Source organism: Oncorhynchus gorbuscha, unplaced genomic scaffold (genome assembly GCF_021184085.1).
Source record: "Oncorhynchus gorbuscha isolate QuinsamMale2020 ecotype Even-year unplaced genomic scaffold, OgorEven_v1.0 Un_scaffold_740, whole genome shotgun sequence".
Lineage (NCBI taxonomy): Eukaryota > Metazoa > Chordata > Actinopteri > Salmoniformes > Salmonidae > Oncorhynchus > Oncorhynchus gorbuscha.
This window is the reverse complement of record NW_025745787.1, coordinates 306,665-332,860: the sequence shown is the minus strand read 5'-3', so window position 1 is coordinate 332,860 and position 26,196 is coordinate 306,665. Positions and strand designations below refer to the sequence as shown.

Here is a 26,196-nt window from a genome sequence, read left to right as displayed (position 1 = left end):
TGCTCTGAGTGCTGTGTTCTCTAAGGTTCTAGTTCTTTGCTCTGAGTGCTGTGTTCTCTAAGGTTCCAGTTCTTTGCTCTGACTGCTGTGTTCTAAGGTTCCAGTTCTTTGCTCTGAGTGCTGTGTTCTCTAAGGTTCCAGTTCTTTGCTCTGACTGCTGTGTTCTTTAAGGTTCCAGTTCTTTGCTCTGAGTGCTGTGTTCTCTAAGGTTCCAGTTCTTTGCTCTGACTGCTGTGTTCTCTAAGGTTCCAGTTCTTTGCTCTGACTGCTGTGTTCTCTAAGGTTCCAGTTCTTTGCTCTGACTGCTGTGTTCTCTAAGGTTCTAGTTCTTTGCTCTGACTGCTGTGTTCTAAGGTTCCAGTTCTTTGCTCTGACTGCTGTGTTCTAAGGTTCCAGTTCTTTGCTCTGAGTGCTGTGTTCTTTAAGGTTCAGAAGACAAATAAGGAAACCAGTCAGGTAGCATCATGGATGACTTTATTATATTTGCAGCTGGTGGCAGAATGCAGTTTGATCAATCAGGTTCATTAGGACACCTGTGCTATGTTCAGAAAAATCAATGGATGGATAATATAATGTATTTCAGAGAGGGGGAGAGAAGAGGGAAGAGGATAGAGAAGAGGATAGAGAGGGGAAGAGGAGGGTAGAGAGGGGGAGAGAAGAGGGAAGAGGATAGAGAAGAGGATAGAGAGGGGAAGAGGAGGGTAGAGAGGGGAAGAGGAGGGTAGAGAGGGGGAGAGAAGAGGGTAGAGAAGAGAAGAGGATAGAGAGGGGAAGAGGAGGGTAGAGGAGGGTAGAGAGGGGAAGAGGAGGGTAGAGGAGGGTAGAGAGGGGGAGAGGAGGGTAGAGAGGGGAAGAGAAGAGGGTAGAGAGGGGAAGAGAAGAGGGTAGAGAGGGGAAGAGAAGGGTAGAGAGGGGAAGAGGAGGGTAGAGAGGGGAAGAGGAGGGTAGAGAGGGGAAGAGGAGGGTAGAGAGGGGAAGAGGAGGGTAGAGAGGGGAAGAGGAGGGTAGAGAGAGGAAGAGGAGGGTAGAGAGGGGAAGAGGAGGGTAGAGAGGGGAAGAGGAGGGTGAGGAGGGTAGAGAGGGGAAGAGGAGGGTAGAGAGGGGAAGAGGAGGGTAGAGAGGGGAAGAGGAGGGTAGAGAGGGGAAGAGGAGGGTAGAGAGGGGAAGAGGAGGGTAGAGAGGGGAAGAGGAGGGTAGAGAGAGGAAGAGGAGGGTAGAGAGAGGAAGAGGAGGGGTAGAGAGAAAGAGGAGGGTAGAGAGGGGAAAAAGATGGTAGAGAGGGGAAGAGGAGGGTAGAGAGGGGAAGAAGAGGGTAGAGAGGAAGAAGAGGGTAGAGAGGAAGAAGAGGGTAGAGAGGAAGAAGAGGGTAGAGAGAGGAAGAAGAAGGTAGAGAGAGGAAGAAAGAGTGCAGTAGTCCATAGCTCATTCCCATCACAGTAACAGTACTACAGGAATCTAGCATTCACCCCTCAGGACAGAAGAAAGGTCTCCACTGTCTTTAAGCTCCTGTAAAAACACAGAACACATGTCAATAAAGGTCTGATCTTCATACCAGCTGATACATGAGAAAATAACAGCCTACTGGACCTGTCATGTAACCTACCAACAGCATCAGAAATAAATACTCTATTGATGCACAATAACTATGAATAGAGACACAGAGAACTCCTGTCTCATGAAACTAACTATGTATAGAGACACAGAGAACTCCTGTCTAATGAAACTAACTATGTATAGATACACAGAGAACTCCTGTCTAATGAAACTAACTATGTATAGATACACAGAAAACTCCTGTCTCATTAAACTAACTATGTATAGATACACAGAAAACTCCTGTCTCATTAAACTAACTATGTATAGAGACACAGAGAACTCCTGTCTCATTAAACTAACTATGTAGAGACACAGAGAACTCCTGTCTCATTAAACTAACTATGTAGAGACACAGAGAACTCCTGTCTCATTAAACTAACTATGTAGAGACACAGAGAACTCCTGTCTAATGAAACCCAGTGACATGTTATCACAATGCAGTCCTCATAAAGAACCGTGATTGACAGGTGATCTATTAAAACTGAACTTCAGCTGACATCGACCACTAGCCACTGCTGGGCAATACACTGCTTTAAACCCACCCGGACTACAGGCCTAGTTTATGCAAAGCAAGGCCCTCGGTGAAATAAGTAGGCATATCTAAACAGAGGATTACTGTTAGACGCACACTGGGGACTTTACTATCTCAATGTTGTGTAACCTTCCCTTAGCCTGGTTTAATGTAGTTCACTAAGAAACCTGGGTATTTACATTACACCAATCTTTTCCTCTGTGCTTTTTTACTACCGAGGATGACCCCCCCCCCCCCTCCCCCTCCATGCTGTCTGACTGCACATGGCATGACGACATTAAGCAGGCTAAGAAAACAGAACACTGTGCTTTAGTGACACCTGGTGGAGAGTCTGTGGTACTGCTGTTGCCTCTGTCTATAACACTGTGACATGCCTGGCTGATCCTATAAGGGTTGGTTTCCCCCAGACACAGATTCAGCCTAGTTTAGGACTAAAAAACTATTTTAAATGGACGATCTCCATTGTAAATGGTTTATAGACATATCAAGACTAGTCCAGAACTAAGTGGAGGTAATAAGCGCAATTATGGTCTGAGGTGTAAAACAAAAAATCTCTTCTCACCTTCACAATGTCCAGCCCACCAATGAGTTCCCCATTGACATATAGCTGAGGGTACGTTGGCCAGTTTGAGTATGTCTTCAGACCCTGTCGAACCTGGACATCGGTGATTGGAAGATGCATAAAGAAAACCACGTCAACATGTAGAAAAACATCTTTAGGTTTCACCAACATGGTTTTGCAAATGTCATAGACAGATACAGTCTCTTTTACCTCGTCATCTTCCAGGATATCAAAGGTGCTGTATTCCACCCTGCAAACAGGAAACACAGGCAAGATATTAACCATCATATTAGAAACACAGACAAGATATTAACCATCATATTAGAAACACAGGCAAGATATTAACCATCATATTAGAAACACAGACAAGATATTAACCATCATATTAGAAACACAGACAAGATATTAACCATTATATTAGAAACACAGGCAAGATATTAACCACTATATTATAAACACAGACAAGATATTAACCACTATATTATAAACACAGACAAGATATAATGAACTGTTCATGATATATAGTGGTGTTAAACCCTGTTCATTATCTCCAGTATCGTGATATAGTGGTGTTACCTCACCCTGTTCATTATCTCCAGTATCGTGATATAGTGGTGTTCTCACCCAGTTCATTATCTCCAGTATGATATAGTGGTGTTACTCACCCTAGCTGTTCATTATCTCCACGTGATATAGTGGTGTTACCTCACCCTGTTCATTATCTCCAGTATCGTGATATAGTGGTGTTACTTCACCCTGTTCATTATCTCCAGTATCGTGATATAGTGGTGTTACCTCACCCTGTTCATTATCTCCAGTATCGTGATATAGTGGTGTTACCTCACCCTGTTCATTATCTCCAGTATCGTGATATAGTGGTGTTACCTCACCCTGTTCATTATCTCCAGAATCGTGATATAGTGGTGTTACCTCACCCTGTTCATTATCTCCAGTATCGTGATATAGTGGTGTTTCACCTGTTCATTATCTCCAGTATCGTGATATAGTGGTGTTCTCACCCTGTTCATTATCTCCAGTATCGTGATATAGTGGTGTTCTCACCCTGTTCATTATCTCCAGTATCGTGATATAGTGGTGTTCTCACCCTGTTCATTATCTCCAGTATCGTGATATAGTGGTGTTACCTCACCCTGTTCATTATCTCCAGTATCGTGATATAGTGGTGTTACCTCACCCTGTTCATTATCTCCAGTATCGTGATATAGTGGTGTTACCTCACCCTGTTCATTATCTCCAGTATCGTGATATAGTGGTGTTCTCACCCTGTTCATTATCTCCAGTATCGTGATATAGTGGTGTTACCTCACCCTGTTCATTATCTCCAGTATCGTGATATAGTGGTGTTACCTCACCCTGTTCATTATCTCCAGTATCGTGATATAGTGGTGTTCTCACCCTGTTCATTATCTCCAGTATCGTGATATAGTGGTGTTCTCACCCTGTTCATTATCTCCAGTATCGTGATATAGTGGTGTTCTCACCCTGTTCATTATCTCCAGTATCGTGATATAGTGGTGTTCTCACCCTGTTCATTATCTCCAGTATCGTGATATAGTGGTGTTACCTCACCCTGTTCATTATCTCCAGTATCGTGATATAGTGGTGTTCTCACCCTGTTCATTATCTCCAGTATCGTGATATAGTGGTGTTACCTCACCCTGTTCATTATCTCCAGTATCGTGATATAGTGGTGTTACCTCACCCTGTTCATTATCTCCAGTATCGTGATATAGTGGTGTTACCTCACCCTGTTCATTATCTCCAGTATCGTGATATAGTGGTGTTCTCACCCTGTTCATTATCTCCAGTATCGTGATATAGTTGCTTTACCTCACCCTGAGCTGTTCATTATCTCCAGTATGTGATATAGTTCTTTACCTCACCCTGAGCTGTTCATTATCTCCAGTATCGTGATATAGTTGCTTTACCTCACCCGGAGCTGTTCATTATCTCCAGTATCGTGATATAGTGGTGTTACCTCACCCTGAGCTGTTCATTATCTCCAGTATCGTGATATAGTGGTGTTCTCACCCTGAGCTGTTCATTATCTCCAGTATCTGAAGACTGAATCCACACTTGGCTTGCTACAGATACAGGAAGAAAAACAGACTTTAGAAACCGAACAGATAACTTAATCATACCCATGTCAGTATCTTAACAAAGAACATACACTTTATAATCAACATATTAACTCAATTCAGATCCTTCAATGGGTGAGTCCACACAAAACCATTTTATTGCAGAACAAAATCACAGGAAGCAATGTTTCTTTTTAAGACAAAGATCTTTTCAAATAGCTAATATAAAAATGGTGCTTTCCGAGTGAGTAGGAGAAATGCTTTCAAGATAACACATGGTTTTAAGTGGCGGCCTAGTGGTTAGAGCGTTGGGCCAGTAACCCGAAAGGTTGCCGGATCGAATCCCCGAGCTAACGAGGTAAAAAAATCTGTCATTCTGAACAAGGCATTGTTCCTAAACCAGTTAACACACTGTTCCTAGACCAGTTAACACACTGTTCCTAGACCAGTTAACCCACTGTTCCTAGACCAGTTAACCCACTGTTCTGTTAACACACTGTTCCTAGACCAGTTAACACACTGTTCCTAGACCAGTTAACCCACTGTTCCTAGACCAGTTAACCCACTGTTCCTAGACCAGTTAACCCCACTGTTCATAGACCAGTTAACCCACTGTTCCTAGACCAGTTAACACACTGTTCCTAGACCAGTTAACACACTGTTCCTAGACCAGTTAACCCATTGTTCCTAGACCAGTTAACCCACTGTTCCTAGACCAGTTAACACACTGTTCCTAGACCAGTTAACCCATTGTTCCTAGACCAGTTAACACACTGTTCCTAGACCAGTTAACACACTGTTCCTAGACCAGTTAACCCCACTGTTCCTAGACCAGTTAACACACTGTTCCTAGACCGTCAACGTAAATAAGAATTTGTTCTTAACCGACTTGCCTAGTTAAGCAGGAGGAGTCAGGACCTCTTCCCTCCAGGAATGAAACCAAACTCAAGCTTTCATTGAGCAAGTTTCAACTTGCTGTTGGTTTCACAGGACCCCACTTAGAAATGGGAAACTAAATAAAGATCTGTATCTACAGATAGAACCAAAGGGAGAGACGGGATTCACAGGGGACTTGGTTTAAACTACTCTGAAGATCTCTCTTCATCTGTGAGCAGCAGCAATCAATATGAAGAGGTAGGAGGGGGGTACTCCTGAACCATTAGTGTCTGTGTGTGTGTGTGTGTCTGGGGGGGTACTCCTGAACCATTAGTGTCTGTGTGTGTGTCTGGGGGGGGGTACTCCTGAACCATTAGTGTCTGTGTGTGTGTGTGTCTGGGGGGATACTCCTGAACCATTAGTGTGTGTGTGTGTGTGTGTGTGTGTGTGTGTGTGTGTGTGTGTGTGTGTGTGTGTGTGTGTGTGTGTGTGTGTGTGTGTGTGTGTGTGTGTGTGTGTGTGTGTGTGTGAGTGTGTGTGTGTGGGGGTCCCACTGCTCTGCTCTGTGCAGAATATTATTGATTTCAGATTAGCCTCAATTCTGTTGAAATGTATGCCATACCAATTGTCCTTATCTACTAGATGGGGCAGAGTATACAGGCCAACTGTACTATATTATATACTATATATTATATTAGAATAGTATTATATAGTAGTATACAGGCCAACTGTACTATATTATATACTATATATTATATTACAATAGTATTATATAGTAGTATATAGGCCAACTGTACTATATTATATACTATATATTATATTACAATAGTAGTATACAGGCCAACTGTACTATATTATATACTATATATTATATTAGAATAGTATTATATAGTAGTATACAGGCCAACTGTACTATATTATATACTATATATTATATTACAATAGTATTATATAGTAGTATATAGGCCAACTGTACTATATTATATACTATATATTATATTAGAATAGTATTATATAGTAGTATATAGGCCAACTGTACTATATTATATACTATATATTATATTAGAATAGTATTATATAGTAGTATACAGGCCAACTGTACTATATTATATACTATATATTATATTACAATAGTATTATATAGTAGTATATAGGCCAACTGTACTATATTATATACTATATATTATATTACAATAGTAGTATACAGGCCAACTGTACTATATTATATACTATATATTATATTAGAATAGTATTATATAGTAGTATACAGGCCAACTGTACTATATTATATACTATATATTATATTACAATAGTATTATATAGTAGTATATAGGCCAACTGTACTATATTATATACTATATATTATATTACAATAGTATTATATAGTAGTATATAGGCCAACTGTACTATATTATATACTATATATTATATTAGAATAGTATTATATAGTAGTATACAGGCCAACTGTACTATATTATATACTATATATTATATTAGAATAGTATTATATAGTATTATATAGGCCAACTGTACTATATTATATACTATATATTATATTAGAGTAGTATTATATAGTATTATATAGGCCAACTGGTACCTCTTGAAGTAATGTACTGGAGTTATATTAGAATAGTATTATATAGGCCAACGGGTACCTCTTGAAGTTATGTACTGGAGTTATATTATATAGTATTATATAGTATTATATAGGCCAACTGGTACCTCTTGAAGTAATGTACTGGAGTTATATTATAATAGTATTATATAGTATTATATAGGCCAACTGGTACCTCTTGAAGTAATGTACTGGAGTTATATTAGAATAGTAGTATATAGGCCAACTGTACTATATTATATACTATATATTATATTACAATAGTAGTATACAGGCCAACTGTACTATATTATATACTATATATTATATTAGAATAGTATTATATAGTAGTATACAGGCCAACTGTACTATATTATATACTATATATTATATTACAATAGTATTATATAGTATTATATAGGCCAACTGTACTATATTATATACTATATATTATATTAGAGTAGTATTATATAGTATTATATAGGCCAACTGGTACCTCTTGAAGTAATGTACTGGAGTTATATTAGAATAGTATTATATAGGCCAACGGGTACCTCTTGAAGTTATGTACTGGAGTTATATTATATAGTATTATATAGTATTATATAGGCCAACTGGTACCTCTTGAAGTAATGTACTGGAGTTATATTATAATAGTATTATATAGTATTATATAGGCCAACTGGTACCTCTTGAAGTAATGTACTGGAGTTATATTAGAATAGTTATATTACTATATTATATACTATATATTATATTACAATAGTAGTATACAGGCCAACTGTACTATATTATATACTATATATTATATTAGAATAGTATTATATAGTAGTATACAGGCCAACTGTACTATATTATATACTATATATTATATTACAATAGTATTATATAGTATTATATAGGCCAACTGTACTATATTATATACTATATATTATATTAGAATAGTATTATATAGTATTATATAGGCCAACTGGTACTTGAAGTAATGTACTGGAGTTATATTAGAATAGTATATATAGGCCAACTGTACTATATATTATATATAGTATATAGTATTATATTAGAATAGTATTATATCGGCCAATCTTGAAGTAATGTACTGGAGTTATATTAGAATAGTAGTATATAGGCCAACTGTACTATATTATATACTATATAGAGTATATACTGGAGTTATATTAGAATAGTATTATATCGGCCAACTGGTACCTCTTGAAGTAATGTACTGGAGTTATATTATATAGTATTATATAGTATTATATAGGCCAGCTGGTGCCTCTTGAAGTAATGTACTGGAGTTATATTATATAGTATTATATAGTATTATATAGGCCAACTGGTACCTCTTGAAGTAATGTACTGGAGTTATATTAGAATAGTATTATATAGGCCAACGGGTACCTCTTGAAGTTATGTACTGGAGTTATATTATATAGTATTATATAGTATTATATAGGCCAACTGGTACCTCTTGAAGTAATGTACTGGAGTTATATTATAATAGTATTATATAGTATTATATAGGCCAACTGGTACCTCTTGAAGTAATGTACTGGAGTTATATTAGAATAGTAGTATATAGGCCAACTGTACTATATTATATACTATATAGAGTATATACTGGAGTTATATTAGAATAGTATTATATCGGCCAACTGGTACCTCTTGAAGTAATGTACTGGAGTTATATTATATAGTATTATATAGTATTATATAGGCCAGCTGGTGACTCTTGAAGTAATGTACTGGAGTTATATTATATAGTATTATATAGTATTATATAGGCCAACTGGTACCTCTTGAAGTATTACACCTTCCGTCTTCAAGAGAGCGAGAGTTGCACCCCTTCTGAAAAAACCTACACTCGATCCCTCCGATGTCAACAATTACAGACCAGTATCCCTTCTTTCTTTTCTCTCCAAAACTCTTGAACGTGCCGTCCTTGGCCAGCTCTCCCGCTATCTCTCTCTGAATGACCTTCTTGATCCAAATCAGTCAGGTTTCAAGACTAGTCATTCAACTGAGACTGCTCTCCTCTGTATCACGGAGGCGCTCCGCACTGCTAAAGCTAACTCTCTCTCCTCTGCTCTCATCCTTCTAGATCTATCGGCTGCCTTCGATACTGTGAACCATCAGATCCTCCTCTCCACCCTCTCCGAGTTGGGCATCTCCGGCGCGGCCCACGCTTGGATTGCGTCCTACCTGACAGGTCGCTCCTACCAGGTGGCGTGGCGAGAATCTGTCTCCTCACCACGCGCTCTCACCACTGGTGTCCCCCAGGGCTCTGTTCTTGGCCCTCTCCTATTCTCGCTATACACCAAGTAACTTGGCTCTGTCATAACCTCACATGGTCTCTCCTATCATTGCTATGCAGACGACACACAATTAATCTTCTCCTTTCCCCCTTCTGATGACCAGGTGGCGAATCGCATCTCTGCATGTCTGGCAGACATATCAGTGTGGATGACGGATCACCACCTCAAGCTGAACCTCGGCAAGACGGAGCTGCTCTTCCTCCCGGGGAAGGACTGCCCGTTCCATGATCTCGCCATCACGGTTGACAACTCCATTGTGTCCTCCTCCCAGAGCGCCAAGAACCTTGGCGTGATCCTGGACAACACCCTGTCGTTCTCAACCAACATCAAGGCGGTGGCCCGTTCCTGTAGGTTCATGCTCTACAACATCCGCAGAGTACGACCCTGCCTCACACAGGAAGCGGCACAGGTCCTAATCCAGGCACTTGTCATCTCCCATCTGGATTACTGCAACTCGCTGTTGGCTGGGCTCCCTGCCTGTGCCATTAAACCCCTTCAACTCATCCAGAACGCCGCAGCCCGTCTGGTGTTCAACCTTCCCAAGTTCTCTCACGTCACCCCGCACCTCCGTTCTCTCCACTGGCTTCCAGTTGAAGCTCGCATCCGCTACAAGACCATGGTGCTTGCCTACGGAGCTGTGAGGGGAACGGCACCTCAGTACCTCCAGGCTCTGATCAGGCCCTACACCCAAACAAGGGCACTGCGTTCATCCACCTCTGGCCTGCTCGCCTCCCTACCACTGAGGAAGTACAGCTCCCGCTCAGCCCAGTCAAAACTGTTCGCTGCTCTGGCCCCCCAATGGTGGAACAAACTCCCTCACGACGCCAGGACAGCGGAGTCAATCACCACCTTCCGGAGACACCTGAAACCCCACCTCTTTAAGGAATACCTAGGATAGGATAAGTAATCCCTCTCACCCCCCTTAAGATTTAGATGCACTATTGTAAAGTGACTGTTCCACTGGATGTCATAGGGTGAATGCACCAATTTGTAAGTCGCTCTGGATAAGAGCGTCTGCTAAATGACTTAAATGTAATGTAAATGTATTATATAGTATTATATAGTATTATATAGTATTATATAGGCCAACTGGTACCTCTTGAAGTAATGTACTGGAGTTATATTAGAATAGTATTATATAGTATTATATAGGCCAACTGGTACCTCTTGAAGTAATGTACTGGAGTTATATTAGAATAGTATTATATAGGCCAAACACAAGCCTCAGTTTATTCAGTTTATTCTAGTCTGTTTCTGCATAGCATTTATTTATATATATATATATTTTTTTAAAATCTTTAGTCAATAAATTCTTACTAACAATGACGGCCTGGGAACAGCTGCCTTGTTCAGGGGCAGAATGACAGATTTTTACCTTGTCAGCTCGGGGGTTCGATCCAGCAACCTTTTGGTTACAGGTCCAACGCTCTAAACACTAGGCTACCTGCTGCCCCCATTCTATTCCATTCCTATTCTACGTACCTCTTTATTGTCCTGTTATATAGTGACACCTTCGTACCTCTTTATTGTCCTGTTATATAGTGACACCTACGTACCTCTTTATTGTCCTGTTATACAGTGACACCTCTTTATTGTCCTGTTATATAGTGACACCTACGTACCTCTTTATTGTCCTGTTATACAGTGACACCTACGTACCTCTTTATTGCCCTGTTATACAGTGACACCTCTTTATTGTCCTGTTATATAGTGACACCTACGTACCTCTTTATTGTCCTGTTATATAATGACACCTACGTACCTCTTTATTTCCCTTCATGAACAGCATGACTGGACTCCTGTTGATGGTCGACTTCAACCTGGAGGTTATAGGGACAGTCCATAAGTCACACAATACAACGTGCCATCTTCCACGTGTGTGTGTGTGTGTGTGTGTGTGTGTGTGTGTGTGTGTATAAAGGTGTGTTTTACCTGTGCTCCAGTGTGACAGCCTTGGGACAGGTATTCTCCAGCTCTCCAGATTCAGCTAGTTCCTACAACAGGTATCAACACTGAGATGGGTCACTGGGTCACACCTACAGTCTGAATCACACTAAAACACACACCTACAGTCTGAATCACACTAAAACACACACCTACAGTCTGAATCACACTAAAACACACACCTACAGTCTGAATGTAAAACACACACCTACAGTCTGAATCACACTAAAACACACACCTACAGTCTGAATCACACTAAAACACACACCTACAGTCTGAATCACACTAAAACACACACCTACAGTCTGAATCACACTGTACAGTCTGAATCACACTAAAACACACACCAGTCTGAATCACACTAAAACACACACCTACAGTCTGAATCACACTAAAACACACACCTACAGTCTGTACAGTCTGAATCACACTAAAACACACACCTACAGTCTGAATCACACTAAAACACACACCTACAGTCTGTGTACAGTCTGAATCACACTAAAACACACACCTACAGTCTGAATCACATAAAACACACACCTACAGTCTGTACAGTCTGAATCACACTAAAACACACACCTACAGTCTGAATCACACTAAAACACACACACCTACAGTCTGAATCACACTAAAACACACACCTACAGTCTGAATCACACTAAAACACACACCTACAGTCTGAATCACACTAAAACACACACCTACAGTCTGAATCACACTAAAACACACACCTACAGTCTGAATCACACTAAAACACACACCTACAGTCTGAATCACACTAAAACACACACCTACAGTCTGAATCACACTAAAACACACACCTACAGTCTGAATCACACTAAAACACACACCTACAGTCTGAATCACACTCACCACAGTCTGAATCACACTAAAACACACACCTACAGTCTGAATCACACTAAAACACACAACAGTCTGAATCACACTAAAACACACAACAGTCTGAATCACACTAAAACACACACCTACAGTCTGAATCACACTAAAACACACACCTACAGTCTGAATCACACTAAAACACACACCTACAGTCTGAATAAAACACACACCTACAGTCTGAATCACACTAAAACACACACCTACAGTCTGAATCACACTAAAACACACACCTACAGTCTGAATCACACTAAAACACACACCTACAGTCTGAATCACACTAAAACACACACCTACAGTCTGAATCACACTAAAACACACACCTACAGTCTGAATCACACTAAAACACACACACCTACAGTCTGAATCACACTAAAACACACACACCTACAGTCTGAATCACACTAAAACACACACCTACAGTCTGAATCACACTAAAACACACACCTACAGTCTGAATCACACTAAAACACACACCTACAGTCTGAATCACACTAAAAACACACCTACAGTCTGAATCACACTAAAACACACACCTACAGTCTGAATCACACTAAAACACACACCTACAGTCTGAATCACACTAAAACACACACCTACAGTCTGAATCACACTAAACACACACCTACAGTCTGAATCACACTAAAAACACACACCTACAGTCTGAATCACACTAAAACACACACCTACAGTCTGAATCACACTAAAACACACAACAGTCTGAATCACACTAAAACACACACCTACAGTCTGAATCACACTAAAACACACACCTACAGTCTGAATCACATAAAACACACACTACAGTCTGAATCACACTAAAACACACACCTACAGTCTGAATCACACTAAAACACACACCTACAGTCTGAATCACACTAACACACACACCTACAGTCTGAATCACACTAAAACACACACCTACAGTCTGAATCACACTAAAACACACACCTACAGTCTGAATCACACTAAAACACACACCTACAGTCTGAATCACACTAACACACACACACCTACAGTCTGAATCACACTAACACACACACACCTACAGTCTGAATCACACTAACACACACACCTACAGTCTGAATCACACTAACACACACACCTACAGTCTGAATGACACTAAAACACACACACCTACAGTCTGAATCACACTAAAGTCTGAATTACACTAACACACACACACCTACAGTCTGAATCACACTAAAACACACACCTACAGTCTGAATTACACTAACACACACACACACACCTACAGTCTGAATCACACACCTACAGTCTGAATCACACTAACACACACACACACACCTACAGTCTGAATCACACTAACACACACACACACACCTACAGTCTGAATCACACACCTACAGTCTGAATCACACTAAAACACACACCTAGTCTGAATCAGACTAACACACACACCTAGTCTGAATCACACTAAAGCACACACCTACAGTCTGAATCACACACCTACAGTCTGAATTACACACCTACAGTCCGAATCACACTAAAACACACCTACAGACTGAATCACACTAACACACACACCTACAGTCTGAATCACACTAAAGCACACACACACCTACAGTCTGAATCACACTAAGACACACACCTATAGTCTGAATCACACACACACACACACACACACACACACACACACACACACACACACACACACACACACACACACACACACACACACACACACACACACACACACACACACACACACACCTACAGTCTGAATCACACTAACACACACACCTACAGTCTGAATCAGACTAACACACACACCTAGTCTGAATCACACACCTACATTTTTGCCCATTAAAATAACATCAAATTGATCAGAAATACAGTTGTAGACATTGTTAATGTTGTGAATTGAAATTATATTTTGTGAGTCGAACAGTAACAGGAAAACTATTTTAGTAGCCTCCCTTTTCGGATCCATGTTGCTGTAAAACCTCAGGTTGATCTGTATTTAAATGAGACTCTGCAACTTAATAGCTGCTAGTCAAGCCTGCAGTGAACACATCTAAAGAAAAATGTAAGAAAAATATGACTCGAGAAGTACATTTTCCTGAAGACAATTATGATGTGATGTGTGCTCGCGTCAGCTGTCTAAATAGATTGTGCATGCTAGATTGTGTTAAATGTAGAATTCAAACGGAATAGAAGCTGAAGCAGATCAACACAGTAAACACAGTCTCTGATGACTTTAATAGAATGCTATACATAGAACATCCATTATGAGGAATGACAGAACGATGCCCTCCAACTTGGCTGGGACATTTTTAACTGGTCTGGGAACAGTGGGTTAACTGGTCTGGGAACAGTGGGTTAACTGGTCTGGGAACAGTGGGTTAACTGGTCTGGGAACAGTGGGTTAACTGGTCTGGGAACAGAGGGTTAACTGGTCTGGGAACAGAGGGTTAACTGGTCTGGGAACAGTGGGTTAACTGGTCTGGGAACAGTGGGTTAACTGGTCTGGGAACAGTGGGTTAACTGGGGAACAGTGGGTTAACTGGTCTAGGAACAGTGGGTTAACTGGTCTAGGAACAGTGGGTTAACTGGTCTAGGAACAGTGGGTTAACTGGTCTAGGAACAGTGGGTTAACTGGTCTAGGAACAGTGGGTTAACTGGTCTAGGAACAGTGGGTTAACTGGTCTAGGAACAGTGAGTTAACTGGTCTAGGAACAGTGGGTTAACTGGTCTAGGAACAGTGAGTTAACTGGTCTAGGAACAGTGGGTTAACTGGTCTAGGAACAGTGGGTTAACTGGTCTAGGAACAGTGGGTTCCTAGACCAGAACGACAAATCGCAGAACGACAGATTTGTACCTTGTCAGCTCGGGGTTTGAACTCACAACCTTCCGGTTACTAGTCCAACGCTCTAACCACTAGGCTACCCTGCCGCCCCATGCTGTCAATAGTGCTATCCAACTGCTGAAACCAATGTAGTTCATTAGAAGGGTATCCTGACCAGGACTCAAACTCTGGTCTCGGTCATTCTAAAACCACGACACCAAAAGGCTCAAATCTCTTGGTGAGGTCTCTAGGAGTTATACCACAGTTATTTAGTGTTTTTGTTTTACAAGGGTTTTACATTTATCATTTTTGTTATTGTTGTCCATGTTTGTTTTGTTTTTCGCTCACCTCAGTTCTCTGGAAAAGGAAAATGTGCGTTTAACACGACTCACCTTGACAATGTCCAGTCCCCCTACGAGTTCTCCGTTAACATAAACCTGAGGGTAGGTGGGCCAGTTGGAGAAGGTCTTCAGCCCCCCTCTCACTTCCTCGTCTGACAGGATGTCAAAACTGCTGAACTGGATGGCATGGGCCTTGAAAAGCGCCACTATCTGACGGCTGAAGCCTGGGTGATGGGGAGAAACACACTGTGTTTGTAAACCTAGTATAAGACACGGCTGTTATACTGGATAGCATGGTCCTTCAATAGAACTACAATCTGATGGCTGAAACCTGGGTGATGGGGAGAAACACACTGTGTTTGTAAACCTAGTATAAGACACGGCTGTTATACTGGATAGCATGGTCCTTCAATAGAACTACAATCTGATGGCTGAAGCCTGGGTGATGGGGAGAAACACACTGTGTTTGTAAACCTAGTATAAGACACGGCTGTTATACTGGATAGCATGGTCCTTCAATAGAACTACAATCTGACGGCTGAGGAGAAATCAACGGGTTGTTAGTTAAATGTTATTGCATCACAATACCTCATAATGACATCACAATACCTCATAATGACATCACAATACCTCATAATGACATCACAATACCTCATAATGACATCACAATACCTCATAATGACATCACAATACCCCATATGAACAACAGAGTCAGGATATTAAATCAGGATGTTAGTTAAATGTTATTGTATGTTAACAGGAACAGAGTCAGGATATTAAATCAGGATGTTAGTTAAATGTTATTGTATGTTAACAGGAACAGAGTCAGGATATTAAATCAGGTTGTTAATTAAATGTTATTGTATGTTAACAGGAACAACAGTCAGGATATTAAATCAGGTTGTTAATTAAATGTTATTGTATGTTAACAGGAACAGAGTCAGGATATTAAATCAGGATGTTAGTTAAATGTTATTGTATGTTAACAGGAACAGAGTCAGGATATTAAATCAGGTTGTTAATTAAATGTTATTGTATGTTAACAGGAACAGAGTCAGGATGTTAATTAAATGTTATTGTATGTTAACAGGAACAGAGTCAGGATATTAAATCAGGTTGTTAGTTAAATGTTATTGTATGTTCATATGAACAACAGAGTCAGGATATTAAATCAGGTTGTTAATTAAATGTTATTGTATGTTAACAGGAACAGAGTCAGGATATTAAATCAGGTTGTTAATTAAATGTTATTGTATGTTAACAGGAACAACAGTCAGGATATTAAATCAGGATGTTAATTAAATGTTATTGTATGTTAACAGGAACAGAGTCAGGATATTAAATCAGGTTGTTAATTAAATGTTATTGTATGTTAACAGGAACAACAGTCAGGATATTAAATCAGGATGTTAATTAAATGTTATTGTATGTTAACAGGAACAGAGTCAGGATATTAAATCAGGTTGTTAATTAAATGTTATTGTATGTTAACAGGAACAACAGTCAGGATATTAAATCAGGATGTTAATTAAATGTTATTGTATGTTAACAGGAACAGAGTCAGGATATTAAATCAGGTTGTTAATTAAATGTTATTGTATGTTAACAGGAACAACAGTCAGGATATTAAATCAGGTTGTTAATTAAATGTTATTGTATGTTAACAGGAACAGAGTCAGGATATTAAATCAGGTTGTTAATTAAATGTTATTGTATGTTAACAGGAACAGAGTCAGGATATTAAATCAGGATGTTAATTAAATGTTCTTGTATGTTAACAGGAACAGAGTCAGGATATTAAATCAGGATGTTAATTAAATGTTATTGTATGTTAACAGGAACAACAGTCAGGATATTAAATCAGGATGTTAATTAAATGTTATTGTATGTTAACAGGAACAACAGTCAGGATATTAAATCAGGTTGTTAATTAAATGTTATTGTATGTTAACAGGAACAGAGTCAGGATATTAAATCAGGTTGTTAATTAAATGTTATTGTATGTTAACAGGAACAACAGTCAGGATATTAAATCAGGATGTTAATTAAATGTTATTGTATGTTAACAGGAACAGAGTCAGGATATTAAATCAGGATGTTAATTAAATGTTCTTGTATGTTAACAGGAACAGAGTCAGGATGTTAATTAAATGTTCTTGTATGTTCATAGGAACAACAGTCTGGATATTAAATCAGGACATAATTGCAGATGAGTTTGGTCAGCAGCATGTTTGAGTTTGGTCAGCAGCATGTTTGAGTTTGGTCAGCAGCATGTTTGAGTTTGGTCAGCAGCATGTTTGAGTTTGGTCAGCAGCATGTTTGAGTTTGGTCAGCAGCATGTTTGAGTTTGGTCAGCAGCATGTTTGAGTTTGGTCAGCAGCATGTTTGAGTTTGGTCAGCAGCATGTTTCTTACCCTCATATGAAAAGGGCCATTTGGAAACACATGAACAAGACATGAAGTTAAAAGCTAAAATAAAGATGGTCCCAAACTCTAGTATCATCACATTCATTTTAAGTAATACAAAGTGTGTATATAGAACAAGTATTTGTCTCAGCCTCCTCCTGTCTCAGCCTCCTCCTGTCTCAGCCTCCCTCCTGTCTCAGCCTCCAGTATTTATGCTGCAGTAGTTTATGTGTCAGGGGCTAGGGTCAGTTTGTTATATCTGGAGTACTTCTCCTGTCCTATTCGGTGTCCTGTGTGAATCTAAGTGTGCTCTCTCTAATTCTCTCTTTCTCTCTTTCTTTCTTTCTCTCTCTCGGAGGACCTGAGCCCTAGGACCATGCCTCACTACTACCTGACATGATGACTCCTTGCTGTCCCCAGTCCACCTGGCCGTGCTGCTGCTCCAGTTTCAACTGTTCTGCCTTATTATTATTGGACCATGCTGGTAATTTATGAACATTTGAACATCTTGGCCATGTTCTGTTATAATCTCCACCCGGCACAGCCAGAAGAGGACTGGCCACCCCACATAGCCTGGTTCCTCTCTAGGTTTCTTCCTAGGTTTTGGCCTTTCATGGGAGTTTTTCTTAGCCACCGTGCTTCTACACCTGCATTGCTTGCTGTTTGGGGTTTTAGGCTGGGTTTCTGTACAGCACTTTGAGATATCAGCTGATGTACGAAGGGCTATATAAATACATTTGATTTTATTTGATTATTTTATACACTGCCGATTGTGCAGGTTTTCCTACTTACAAAGCATGTAGAGGTCTGTCATTTTTATCATAGGTACACTTCAACTGTGAGAGACGGAATCTAAAACAAAAATCCAGAAAATCACATTGTATGATTTTTAAGTAATTTTCCCAAGAACACAGTGGCCTCCATCATTCTTAAATGGAAGAAGTTAGGAACCACAAAGACTCTTCCTAGAGCTGGCCGCTCAGCCAAACTGAGCAATCAGGGGAGAAGAGCCTTGGTCAGGGAGGTGACCAAGAACCCAATGGTCACTCTGACAGAGCTCCTCTGTGGAGATGGGAGAACCTTCCAGAAGGACAGCCATCTCTGCAGCAGTCCACCTATCAGGCCTTTATGGTAGAGTGTCCAGGTGGAAGCCACTCCTCAGTAAAAGGCACATCACAGACCGTTTGAAGTTTGCCAAAAGGCACCTAAAGACTCTCAGACCATGAGGAACAAGAATCTCTGGTCTGATGAAACCAAGATTGAACTCTTTGGCCTGAATGCCAAGCGTCACGTCTGGAGGAAACCTGCCACCATCCCTACAGTGAAGCACGGTGATGGCAGCATCATGCTGTGGGGATGTTTTTCAGCGGCAGGAACTGTGAGACTAGTCAGGATCGAGGGAAAGATGACAGGAGCAAAGTACAGAGAGATCCTTCATAAAAACCTGCTCCAGAGCGCTCAGGACCTCAGACTGGGGCGAAGGTTCACCTTCCATCAGGACTATGACCCTAGGCACACGGACAAGACAACACAGAAGTAGCTTCGGGACAAGTCTCTGAATGTCCTTGAGTGGCCCAGCCAGAGCCCGGACTTGAACCCGATTGAACATCTCTGGAGAGACCTGAGAATAGCTGTGCAGCGACACTCCCCATCCAACCTGACAGAGCTTGAGAGGATCTGCAGAGAAGAATGGGAGAATCTCCCCAAATACAGGTGTGCCAAGCTTGTAGGGTCCTACCCAAGAAGACTAGAGGTTGTAAATGCTGCCAAAAGTGCTTCAACAAAGTACAGAGTAAAGGGTCTGAATACTTATAAAGTACTGAGTAAAGGGTCTGAAAACTTATGTAAATATGATCAGTTTTTTTATGTTTAATAAATTAGCAAAAATGTCTAAACCTGTTTTTGCTTTGTCATTATGGGGTATTGTGTGTAGATTGATAGGAAATGAGACATTCTTTTTGTTGTCAATTTTAGAATAAGGCTGTAACGTACAAAATGTGGAAAAAGTCAAGGGGTCTGAATACTTTCCAAATGCAGTGTCTCTTACTACTGACATGGGTCCACATTGGCATGGACAGGATCACTGTTTAAATATGAGGCAGATGTGTTGTCCTTGACACATGAGTGTGAGTCAGTGTTTGAGAAGAGACTGTGACAGAGGGAAATAGACAAGATGGAAACGAGGGTGGAGGGAGAGAACGAGAGAGAAAGAATGAGAGGAGAAAGGAGAAAGACAGCAGGAGAAAGAGAGGGAGAGAGGAGAAAGAGGGGGAGAGGAGAAAGAGGGAGAGGAGAAAGAGAGGGAGAGGAGAAAGAGAGGGAGAGAGAGAGGGAGAGAGGAGAAAGAGGGAGAGAGGAGAAAGAGTGAGAGAGGAGAAAGAGTGAGAGAGGAGAAAGAGGGAGAGAGGAGAAAGAGGGAGAAAGAGAGGGAGAGAGGAGAAAGAGGGAGAGAGGAGAAAGAGAGGGAGAGAGGAGAAAGAGAGGAGAAAGAGAGGGAGAGAGGAGAAAGAGGGAGAGAGGAGAAAGAGAGGGAGAAAGAGGGAGAGAGGAGAAAGAGAGGGAGAGAGGAGAAAGAGAGGAGAAAGAGAGGGAGAGGAGAAAGAGGGAGAGAGGAGAAAGAGGGAGAGAGGAGAAAGAGGGAGAAAGAGAGGGAGAGAGGAGAAAGAGGGAGAGAGGAGAAAGAGAGGAGAAAGAGAGGGAGAGAGGAGAAAGAGAGGAGAAAGAGAGGGAGAGAGGAGAAAGAGAGGGAGAGAGGAGAAAGAGAGGAGAAAGAGAGGGAGAGAGGAGAAAGAGAGGGAGAGAGGAGAAAGAGGGAGAGAGGAGAAAGAGGGAGAGAGGAGAAAGAGAGGGAGAAAGAGGGAGAGAGGAGAAAGAGAGGGAGAGAGGAGAAAGAGGGAGAGGAGAAAGAGAGGGAGAGGAGAAAGAGAGGGAGAGAGGAGAAAGAGAGGGAGAGGAGAAAGAGGGAGAGAGGAGAAAGAGGGAGAGAGGAGAAAGAGGGAGAGAGGAGAAAGAGGGAGAGAGGAGAAAGAGGGAGAGAGGAGAAAGAGGGAGAGAGGAGAAAGAGGGAGAGAGGAGAAAGAGGGGGAGAGGAGAAAGAGGGGGAGAGGAGAAAGAGAGGAGAAAGGAGAGCGAGCGATCAAGAAAGAAAGCGAGAGAGGCAGAGAAAAAGAGAAGAAAACAGAAAGAGAGAACAGGAGTAGAGGAGGGGTGATATGTTGCCTGCATGTAGAGCCTGCAGTGAAACTCATTCTGATACTTCATTCATTCATGGGGGAATTCATTATAAAACAGCTAGAGGCCCCTAACTAATGGTTATTCAGCTACATGCCACTATATTAACTTGTTACTACTACACCAGGCCCAGCTGCTTTCTCTGGCTAGAGGCCCTCTATCCTAGACCCAGACACGCACGATTGATTGGCGAGGGGTTGTTGCCCCTCTCTCCTTCTCCTAAAGGGTCAGGGGGGGGGGGGGGGTTGCGCACCGCAGACAGACCATACAGCTCCAGGAAAAAGGAACATAAAAAAGCTGATTTCTTATTTCAAGGAAAGTTAGGTTATTATGCACACACACACACAGAGACACACACACACAGACACACACACACAGAGACACACACACACACACACTCACAGACGCACACACACACACACACACAGAGAGAGCGTGTAATGTGTTAGGAGCATGTGTTTAACATGGTATGAGTGTGTAACCTTTAAATTCAGGTTTCGAGGGCTTCTTTAAAGAACTAGCGAGGTCGTAGTCACAGCCTCACGTGGCTTGGAGGGGATTAGATTAAACTAGAGTTCACAAACACTACAACTTGGCTTCTTTATAAAGATGAAAAATATTTAGAGATACATTTCAGGATGAGGTGAAAAATAAGTCTTGTGGGTTTAGATTTTAAACAAAAATGTTTCAGATGTTTGCAAACTGCCTTGAACCTGATACTGAACCTGATACTGAACCTGATACTGAACCTGATACTGAACCTGATACTGAACCTGATACTGATACTGAACCTGATACTGAACCTGATACTGAACCTGATACTGAACCTGATACTGAACCTGATACTGAACCTGATACTGAACCTGATACTGAACCTGATACTGAACCTGATACTGAACCTGATACTAATACTGAACCTGATACTGAACCTGATACTGAACCTGAACCTGATACTGAACCTGATACTGAACCTGATACTGAACCTGAACCTGATACTGAACCTGATACTGAACCTGATACTGAATCTGATACTGATACTGAACCTGATACTGAACCTGATACTGAACCTGATACTGAACCTGATACTGAACATGATACTGAACCTGATACTGAACCTGATACTGAACCTGATACTGAACCTGATACTGAACCTGATACTGAACCTGATACTGAACCTGATACTGAACCTGATACTGAACCTGATACTGAACCTGATACTGATACTGAACCTGATACTGAACCTGATACTGAACCTGATACTGAACCTGATACTGAATCTGATACTGAACCTGATACTGAATCTGATACTGAACCTGATACTGAACCTGATACTGAACCTGATACTGAACCTGATACTGAACCTGATACTGAATCTGATACTGAACCTGATACTGAATCTGATACTGAACCTGATACTGAACCTGATACTGAATCTGATACTGAACCTGATACTGAACCTGATACTGAATCTGATACTGAACCTGATACTGAACCTGATACTGAACCTGATACTGAACCTGATACTGAACCTGATACTGAACCTGATACTGAACCTGATACTGAACCTGATACTGAACCTGATACTGAATCTGATACTGAACCTGATACTGAATCTGATACTGAACCTGATACTGAACCTGATACTGAACCTGATACTGAACCTGATACTGAACCTGATACTGAACCTGATACTGAACCTGATACTGAACCTGATACTGAACCTGATACTAATACTGAACCTGATACTGAACCTGATACTGAACCTGATACTGAACCTGATACTGAACCTGATACTAATACTGAACCTGATACTGAACCTGATACTGAACCTGATACTGAACCTGATACTGAACCTGAACCTGATACTGAACCTGATACTGAACCTGATACTGAACCTGATACTGAACCTGATACTGAACCTGAACCTGATACTGAACCTGATACTGAACCTGATACTGAACCTGATACTAATACTGAACCTGATACTGAACCTGATACTGAACCTGATACTGAACCTGATACTAATACTGAACCTGATACTGAACCTGATACTGAACCTGATACTGAACCTGATACTGAACCTGATACTAATACTGAACCTGATACTGAACCTGATACTGAACCTGATACTGAACCTGATACTGAACCTGAACCTGATACTGAACCTGATACTGAACCTGATACTGAACCTGATACTGAACCTGATACTGAACCTGATACTGAACCTGATACTGAACCTGATACTAATACTGAACCTGATACTGAACCTGATACTGAACCTGATACTGAACCTGATACTGAACCTGATACTAATACTGAACCTGATACTGAACCTGATACTGAACCTGATACTGAACCTGATACTGAACCTGAACCTGATACTGAACCTGATACTGAACCTGATACTGAACCTAATACTGATACTGAACCTGATACTGAACCTAATACTGAACCTGATACTGAACCTGATACTGAACCTGATACTGAACCTGATACTGAACCTGATACTGAACCTGATACTGAACCTGATACTAATACTGAACCTGATACTGAACCTGATACTGAACCTGATACTGAACCTGATACTGAACCTGATACTGAACCTGATACTGAACCTGATACTGAACCTAATACTGATACTGAACCTGATACTGAACCTAATACTGAACCTGATACTAATACTGAACCTGATACTGAACCTGATACTGAACCTGATACTGAACCTGATACTGAACCTGATACTGAACCTAATACTGAACCTGATACTAATACTGAACCTGATACTGAACCTGATACTGAACCTGATACTGATACTGAACCTGATACTGAACCTGATACTGATACTGAACCTGATACTGAACCTGATACTGAACCTGATACTGAACCTGATACTGATACTGAACCTGATACTGAACCTGATACTGAACCTGACACAACCTAATACTGATACTGAACCTAATACTGATACTGAACCTGATACTGAACCTGATACTGAACATGATACTGAACATGATACTGATACTGAACCTGATACTGAACCTGATACTGAACCTGATACTGAACCTGATACTGAACCTGATACTGAACCTGATACTAATACTGAACCTGATACTGAACCTGATACTGATACTGAACCTGATACTGAACCTGATACTGAACCTGATACTGAACCTGAACCTGATACTGAACCTGATACTGAACCTGATACTGAACCTGATACTGAACCTAATACTGAACCTAATACTGAACCTGATACTGAACCTGATACTGAACCTAATACTGATACTGAACCTAATACTGAACCTGATACTGAACCTGATACTGAACCTGATACTGAACCTGATACTGATACTGAACCTGATACTGAACCTGATACTGAACCTGATACTGATACTGATACTGAACCTGATACTGAACCTGATACTGAACCTGATACTGAACCTGATACTAATACTGAACCTGATACTGAACCTGATACTAATACTGAACCTGATACTGAACCTGATACTGAACCTGATACTGAACCTGACACTGAACCTAATACTGATACTGAACCTAATACTGATACTGAACCTGATACTGAACATGATACTGAACATGATACTGATACTGAACCTGATACTGAACCTGATACTGAACCTGATACTGAACCTGATACTGAACCTGATACTGAACCTGATACTGAACCTGATACTGAACCTGATACTGAACCTGATACTAATACTGAACCTGATACTGAACCTGATACTGATACTGAACCTGATACTGAACCTGATACTGAACCTGATACTGAACCTGATACTGAACCTGATACTGAACCTGATACTGAACCTAATACTGAACCTAATACTGAACCTGATACTGAACCTGATACTGAACCTAATACTGATACTGAACCTAATACTGAACCTGATACTGAACCTGATACTGAACCTGATACTGAACCTGATACTGAACCTGATACTGAACCTGATACTGAACCTAATACTGAACCTAATACTGATACTGATACTGAACCTGATACTGAACCTGATACTGAACCTGATACTGATACTGAACCTAATACTGATACTGAACCTGATACTGAACCTAATACTGAACCTGATACTGATACTGAACCTAATACTGATACTGAACCTGATACTGAACCTGATACTGAACCTAATACTGATACTGAACCTGATACTGAACCTGATACTGATACTGATACTGAACCTAATACTGATACAGAAACTGATACTGAACCTGATACTGATACTGAACCTGATACTGAACCTGATACTGAACCTAATACTGATACTGATACTGAACCTGATACTGATACTGAACCTGATACTGAACCTGATACTGAACCTGATACTGAACCTGATACTGAACCTGATACTGAACCTGATACTGATAATCAGCGGCGTGGTTGGGAACCTCCTCCTCCACCACCACCAGGCCTGCCTCTCCTCCTCCACCACCACCAGGCTTGCCTCTCCTCCACCACCACCAATCCCCCTGTCTCTCCCTAATTACCAGGCCTGACCCGTGTGTTTTCCACAGCGGGAGCCTGTTCATGAAGACCACGCCCCCGTCCTCTCTCTCTCTCTTTACCACAGCGGGGTTCCTGGGGGGAGACTGTTCATGAAGACCACACCCCCACACTCTCTCTCTCTTTACCGCAGCGGGGTTCCTGGGGGGATCCCTTCATGAAGAGCATGCAGGGTGCTGCGTTGATCAGTCTCTTCAGACGCTCATTAAGGTCCTCTTTAGGGGGCTCCGCCCCTGGCCCGCCCAGCCCCCCCGAGCTGACCGACAGCCTCTGGACCTTACTGGTCAGCTCTGGGGCATGAGCTCCGTCCAGCCTGTCAATCTTCTGGCCACCCTGAGACCCACCAGAGGATGGGGGAGAAAGAAAAATAACATCAATATTTTAACGTAATGGTTTTTCTTTTTGTTTGCATGTTTGTATTATTCTAGAGGAGGGTTGAGAGAGAGATCCAAGAA

At 41.1% G+C, this 26,196-nt stretch overlaps 1 protein-coding gene across 2 annotated transcripts in view; it reads right to left on the bottom strand.

The window, feature by feature from the left end:
- Window positions 1–1,280: 1,280 nt before the first annotated feature.
- Window positions 1,281–26,196, bottom strand: part of LOC124019955 (glutaredoxin 3-like) — a 45,970-nt gene continuing 21,054 nt past the window's right edge. For both annotated transcript variants that reach the window (XM_046335398.1, XM_046335399.1), the window contains 8 exons: window positions 25,870–26,074; window positions 15,620–15,792; window positions 11,507–11,568; window positions 11,337–11,394; window positions 4,743–4,795; window positions 2,901–2,940; window positions 2,691–2,783; window positions 1,281–1,506 (listed from right to left, as the gene is read on the bottom strand). In XM_046335398.1, the coding sequence (XP_046191354.1) occupies window positions 1,456–1,506; window positions 2,691–2,783; window positions 2,901–2,940; window positions 4,743–4,795; window positions 11,337–11,394; window positions 11,507–11,568; window positions 15,620–15,792; window positions 25,870–26,074 (735 nt within the window). In that variant the 3' untranslated portion in view covers window positions 1,281–1,455. The remainder of the gene's footprint in view (window positions 1,507–2,690; window positions 2,784–2,900; window positions 2,941–4,742; window positions 4,796–11,336; window positions 11,395–11,506; window positions 11,569–15,619; window positions 15,793–25,869; window positions 26,075–26,196) is intronic.